The 7,176-nt window shown below is 34.5% G+C and overlaps 1 protein-coding gene across 1 annotated transcript; it reads right to left on the reverse strand.

The window, feature by feature from the left end:
* Nucleotides 1-683: 683 nt before the first annotated feature.
* Nucleotides 684-6,363, reverse strand: LOC140893574 (phosphatidylinositol/phosphatidylcholine transfer protein SFH13-like). The gene is made up of 15 exons (XM_073302687.1): nucleotides 6,043-6,363; nucleotides 5,184-5,297; nucleotides 4,751-5,054; nucleotides 4,136-4,235; nucleotides 3,758-4,024; nucleotides 3,458-3,535; nucleotides 3,252-3,356; nucleotides 3,112-3,161; nucleotides 2,907-3,006; nucleotides 2,729-2,827; nucleotides 2,537-2,650; nucleotides 2,103-2,256; nucleotides 1,424-1,818; nucleotides 1,278-1,352; nucleotides 684-1,147 (listed from the first exon to the last, which is right to left on the reverse strand). The coding sequence occupies exons 2-15, from the start codon at nucleotides 5,188-5,190 to the stop codon at nucleotides 1,127-1,129; spliced, it is 1,869 nt and encodes a 622-aa protein (XP_073158788.1). The 5' UTR covers nucleotides 5,191-5,297; nucleotides 6,043-6,363; the 3' UTR covers nucleotides 684-1,126.
* Nucleotides 6,364-7,176: the final 813 nt, after the last annotated feature.

A 7,176-nucleotide genomic window follows, 5' to 3' on the forward strand; every position in this document is an offset into this window, starting at 1 on the left:
ATCGACCGGATCGTACGTAGGATGTGGCAATACTCGTTAGTTTTGATATATGTGAGTTCATTAAAAAATAGAAAATCCCATATATATATATATATTGATAAATATCAACGTAAAAAAATGTTTACCAACTTTTCAGGTTGCTGTTTAATTGGATACAGCTGGACTGGTGATGAAAAAGGAACCTCGAAACAAACCCAACAAATCCGAATTCGAACCTAGTCTGATTTGACTGCTCATATTGGGTTCAGAATATCCGGATGAAGCAACGCACCCATAAATTAAACTGGGTCCTGATTTACTCGGTGTTCCGTTTTTAATATAAAATCTGAAGAACAATACAAAATTCTAATCGAATTTAATACAATATAGTTTAAATTTTAATTATCGTCGCTCAGCCAGAACCCAGCCTGATGTCAACGAAATGTGGTTTTCTAAGTTCCTCGACCAGAACTTCAACTTTCCAATTTGGGATTTTATTTGTTATTTAGATCTGATCAAACTTTTTTTCAAAAAGGAAAAGAAAAGAAAATGACTCTCCTAGTGCACTGAAATGCACGAAACGATGTTAAGAAAAAGAAATGAGAGAATTGAAACACAGCTTTGCCACATTGCATAAAAAACACAACCAACAAAAACCTAAGATGTTAATGCCCTGAAGGAGGTAACAAAAAGCATAAAATTCAAACAAACATGAATCGAAGAACTCCCAGAAAGGCCGTAATAACCTGATTGGGCTAGGGCAACGCAAGCATGTGAATGGTGTAATATGATTCCATCAACATTACAGAAAAGAAACTAAAATCAAGTCTTTCAACCTCAGCCCATATACCAATAAATGTTTCTATACTCATTTCAAGAGTTTATTTACATCGACTAGGCTAGTTATACAAGACCACGCGCACGGGCCTCAGGTCATGAAAGTTAAAACAACTTATCGATTCTTTACTAATAAACTAATGGTGTGTAAAACTCTGCTTCAGCTCAGCCATGTCGCAACGGTGTGGAAAAAACATCTCAGAAAAATGTAAGATGCCATTTCCAGGTGCTCGCAATGAAAATGAGGGTTCGAAATACCAAAATATGGCTACCTCTTGTGGAGTTTATTCATATCTTAACCATCCGCCACTTAACAGAACAATCTGCGACGCTGTGAAGTGAAAGTTCAAAATTGCTTAAAGATTATTTGGCAATCACAGAATTTTTTACTTACTAAAAGAGGACGGAAAAAACATAGATATAAAAAGTTTAAGTTTGCATTGCTTGGACAAATGACTTACGTGAAATCTGGTTTCCTGAATATTCTCCAGCAACTCAGTAATCTCAAGCTGCTTTATCACTGCAGCTTGTAATAACTGGAATAAACACAAGAATGGGTCAATTCGTTCATGCTTAACACCTTTCAAAAATAAAGCATGAACCTTACCCGCTTTGTCTTTTCGAGGTCAACTTCGACAGATTTGATGCGGTCCAGCGATTGTTCAAGCATTTGCTCCTTCTCTTGTGGAATTTCAGCTCGCTTCTTGTTCAGCTGCTCCAACAAATTTTCCAGTCTCTGCAGACGTTGGACACATGGCAGGAACCTATCCTCACCATTAACAGCTTCTGTACCAACAACCAAGTCAGAATTTGGTTCTGGTTCATTTTCCAACATATGGGACGGATGTATGTAGGTCTGTCTCCTCCAATATTCACCGGGTGCATTTCGAATAACCGAGAAAAGATTGATGCTGATGGATATTAATGTTCTCATCATGTACCGGAAGCTTCTCTTCAGAATTTTCTCTTGGATAGCCTCCAACCAATTCATGACTAAAGTACCTAACACAAATAGAAAATGGTGCATCATATAGAATAATATGCTAAATTATGGAAATATCAACCAACTTCATCAACATTGGATTTTTTTACCCACTCACATCATCAAGGCAGAACGATTGTATCGTATTTAATTTAGAAGGAAGAAAAAAAGAGACTTAGCATGGAAACAACTATGCCAAAATGCATATTCAACTGAACAAGTTAAAAAATGTCCACGCAATTATCTCATTCATCAAAGTACATGTAATTCAAAACCAGTATGACAATATTGTGAAAACACAGACCTTCAATATTTGCTCTTGCATTGCCATCGGAATTTCTCACGCAGTAAATATTTAAAGACTGGTTTTCCCCTCCTTGTTCATGATCACCATCTTTATCAGCTGAACTAAAATAATCATCACAGCTATAGTAGATACAAGGATCGGATGTACTGGCCTACACAAATCACAATTTTTCATCCACATGAGTAAAAATGCAAGCAACTGCACAAGAAATCCAGGACAATGCAGTGCAATATTGGACAATAGCCCTCCCCAATGTAAAGAATTATATTGGAGAGGGTTAGTTTTAAAAAAAAAAACTATTTTGAACAAGGTTAGTTTTTATATACCGGCATCACAGGTAAAAAAAGATCAACAGTAAAAAAAAAAAAGAAAAAGTAAAGATCAGGGAAACATCTTAAATTGATATTATAAGTTTCCTGGAACAAACTCACAACTTCATGAACAGAGTCTGTTCTCATGAACAATGGTCCCCGTTGTCTAGATGGAGAACAAGGATCCTCAGCATCTGATCCTGATTCACATGTGCATGTATTACTGCTTTTCCCCTGATAATTAGACAGTCAATATTGGTAACTCGTGGAGTTTTCATTAGAACCAAATTCAAAATAGCTTGCATTTATTACCTTCAGAGGTCGGATCCTAATGAAGGAATGAATTTTCTGCTGGTCATTTGCTAATTGAGCTATCTGCCTCACCACAGATGCTTCTGCATTATATATAAGCTAGAAATAGACAGATACATCGGATGACCCTGTGAAAGAAAGCAAGTCTCAATTTCAAAAACAAGGGGGGTAAGTATACCTTCATTACTTCAGGATCATTCCAAGGTCCCTTATTAGACCTCAGGCAACCTCCCTCGACGTTGCAAATGCATGATCCACCCAAAAAGTCAGGCAATTGGCTGTGAATAAATTATTTTTTTAAAAAAAACAAAAAGAAGCAGATGAATGTGATATTTTTTGTTGGAAGTCATATATGAATGAGATAGAAACAGAGTCAAGTAAACCTAGGAGCGATTATTTCCAGTAGTTTCCCCGTAGATTTAGGATCCAAAACCTGTTACAAATTGAACAAATGTGTGCAATTAATTGGAATTGCCATACAAAATAGACAATACTGTTTAAAAAAACCATGCATATCCTTTACATGAATTTTTCCAATAGTTTTAGCATCCAAAAACTTCTGTGCCGCAGGCCAAAGAACCTTCTTGAAGCCTGCTCCAGCATTAACAATATACATGCGATGTAGTGTCTGCAAATAGTTGGGCATACACAAATCAAATATATCACTAATGATGTCTGACAGATTGTTTCTGATTTGAAACAAAATTGACTTCAGAGCAACAAAAATACCTCTGGATAGTAATTGTTGTCAATCTTTGCCATGGCTGCTAATAGACTAGCTGCGGTCTTTGTGAAATTTTTAACCCCCTAGAGTCAACATCCACGAAATTATTTTAAAATGTAATAACTTATAGTTGAAGCATTTTCATTATTAACAAAAAGAAATCTAAAGAGGTTACTGGGAAGATCAAAACATATTTCAGTATTTTGGGACAATCGACTGGTTAGCACTCTAATAACAATGACAATCAAAACTTATTTCAGAAACTAATATCATAATTCTTAAAATTGAAGGTTATATCAACAAACCAGGCCATGTACGTCCAAAATTGTGGTTGTTGAACAGATTCTTCTCTTTTCAGCAACGGAACAAGCGGGGAATTTCTCAAATAGAGCCTTTTCAAATTCCTGAACATGATATTTTAAGTATCGTTCAATTGACGTGATACGCATCAGTTTACTGGGGTGAGCTTTTCCAAGCCTTTCAATGTAAACAGGTCTTCCTTCTCTATCAACTCCATGATATCCTTGGGGATAATATCGCAAAACTTCATCCAGCTCCTCGAATTCAAAGTCCTGAAAGCCATAGGATCAAAGCGATCACATGGCAAGCACAGGATTACATTGGGGAATGGAAAAAAAATATTAGAACTCCATCTCCTAGTTTACTGTGTGCTATATATTCACCTCCAGTATTGTGTCGGCTCCAAATTCTTTCCGCCAGTTAAGCATTTCTTCCCACATTTTAATTGTCTTGTCAATGTTGAAGTCTCTTGCTTTTAAAAACCTAGAAATCAAAATTTGCAAAGTAAGAGTTAAATCCATTGCTATAAGCATCAAGGTGAAAGAAACGTAAAACAAGCAAGGACTCCATTAAATGAAGGAGACGAGAGGAAGAATTTTCGTGTAACCATTATCTTGGTTCAACTAGGGAAACATTTAGAATGCGGGAACGGAAGCTTCTCCGGGATTATAAAATTTAAGAAAATAGTATGTCCATAGCATTGATGTGTTCAAGATCCGATTAAACTTCATGCATCAAAACAAATGTTGAAAAACTTGTGTTTATTTTTCTTTTATAATTTCTCCCACAACAAAGAATTGACTTGACAACTACATAGGAAAGATACAGTGTCGACAAATTTGTAACAATGTAGTCTATAAAAGTGACTATTTCTTTATGAAACAATTACTATGGTTTGAACCCCTTCAATAACAATTATATCAAAATCAAACCTATTCATGTGAAAATCAAAATATTCAAAGAGGATGGGATCCAAAGAAAAGCAAACATAGACTCACCTCAGCAAAGTATGGTAATCATCATGTCTAACTGGTAATAAATCCCTATCAAGGAGGTTTTGACGCAGTTCACAGACAGTACTCTCCTCTCTTGCGTCCCGTACATCCTCAATGGAAACGGAAGGCACTCTAAAATCAACTTTCCTTTTCCCTCTTTTTTTGAGAGAATGTGAGAGCTTGTTTGAAGCATTTATTGCTTTCTTCTTTAGAGAACCGATTTTCGATTTACTTCTTTCATCATCGGAATTTTCGTAATCTGATTTCTGATCCTTGGTTTCGTCATTTAATTCCAGTGCTTCAAAGCCTAACAAATCAAACAATGGTGTTTGGGGTTTGAGTGATTCGGAATCCAGTTTCTAATCTAGAAACACCATGGCTGAATAATTATGGCATAAACAATTCAAATAATGAAGAGCAGCTAATAAGCACACACCTGACATGTCAGATAGGTTCCGAAGAAGAAGCTGTTGTAGAGGGGAAAAAAGCTCGATCCTCAATGTTCAAAATTATTGGTAAAGAAACCACCAAAACTCAAGCAGCGCTATATCTTCAAAAATCAAAATATCAGTGGATTAGTGCATATTCTTTCTTGAATGATGATAAAATGCACAAAAGGATCATTTATAAGGAAACAGAATAATCTACTGAACCATATGATATTTTCAGACAAAGCCAACTTTTTTTTGTGCATATGTCGTGATAGGTTCAAGCAAGGTGCCCAACTATCGTGAATCCATTTCCTTCTTTTCTTTGTTTCCTCGGATATTTCCCACAAATTCACAGAGAAATCTCAAAATCTTCTACCAACTCATGTAAATTTTAACAGCAGCTCACACCAGATCTGGAAATTTTACATTTCAAACTGGCTACCATGATTCAGTAAGCAATTTCATGGTCCGCTAGCGAGAGAACAAAAAGAAAACTTCAAGGTCGAATACCTTTTCGCATATTCAGCTCAAAATATATGAATCAACTGTTGAACCGACACAACAAAAACATTTGATGAAATTGCCTTAGTGAAGGACATAAACTATTCCGTAAATCAGACCACGGAAACAACAAATTTCTTCCATCTACAACACCTAAAATCTCCATAAACTTAATGTTCAACAATGTCATTAGATTCCCCAGATCTCACCAGACATTCTAATCGAAAAACGACCTAAATATTTCTGAAAACGGTAAAACAAAACATGCAAAATCATACAGTTCATCGCAACAAAGCAATTCAGGCGTAAGCCATCGCTCGCCAATATATTCACGATAGAAGAAAAAAGCCAAGAGCGACTTACAAATAAACCTCGGACGATCGATATCAGCTGGATCGCAATCCTCGGACGCCTATCGCATAGATTTCATCGTACTTGTCTCACGAAGAATAAAAAATCACGCAATGCGCGACCAAAAATCTCGGGAAAAACTAGTTTTCTCCAAAAAAAATACAGAATCCCCCTAAAAAAATTGCCGCAACCGAGATCCAATCCAAAGATCTTGTACAAAATATAGCGATGTGTATAGCGTATAAATGCGTGTATGTAGGTTTTGTGTATCTTTTTGGTTATATTTTCTATCTTCACACTCAACCAAAATCTGAAGGTTTCTCCCTCCGCTTATTTGACACCCAGTTGTTGTTTATATTCTCTTACGTGTCGTATGCTTCATTTCTACTGAAAAGGGTACCCAAGGAAAATAAAGGAAATTTCTAGTATCCATTTTTTAAATTATTCTTGATAATACTGTTTTAAAATATATTTAAAACCTCCATTGACCTTCCATGTGAAAAAGATGAGATTTCCTTTTTCATCTCTCATAAATATTTTTATACAACAAAATTTGAACATTAATTTTTTTAAAAACAAATTCAAAACAAAAATTTCATTATCAAAATCTCGTTATACATTGTATACAAATTTTCGTGATATAATAACAAAATCTCACGATATAATTGTTGTAAATATTGTTGTAACAATATGTGTTGTACATTTAGTATTATTTTTAATAGTATTTTTTTATTTTCTATCAATTTATTTTCACGATTAAATATATTAATCACTTTCAATAAATTTTTTATCTTACTAAAATTTTAAACATTCATTAATTAAAAGAAAATTTGAAATTTTCTTTATAAAAATATATTTGTGAAAACCCACGCTTAAATATATGAGTGGGAGAGTAAAAAAAAAAAAATTTAAAGAAAGAGACATAATATAATTATCCAAAAAGTCACCATTTACAAAGAGACTAAAGAAAACAAGATTATCGACATCGAGTAATAGTGGAGTCAATGTTAAAAAATTAACCGGACTAAAATTTTAAATTTCGGAATTTTTTTTTAATCGGGTCGCCTGAACTAATATCAAATTAATTCAAAATTTTATAAAATTTATATATATATAAATTTTAAAAAATTGGGTCATCCGGGCTAA

This window comes from Henckelia pumila, chromosome 1 (genome assembly GCF_033568475.1).
Source record: "Henckelia pumila isolate YLH828 chromosome 1, ASM3356847v2, whole genome shotgun sequence".
Taxonomy (NCBI): Eukaryota; Viridiplantae; Streptophyta; class Magnoliopsida; order Lamiales; family Gesneriaceae; genus Henckelia; species Henckelia pumila.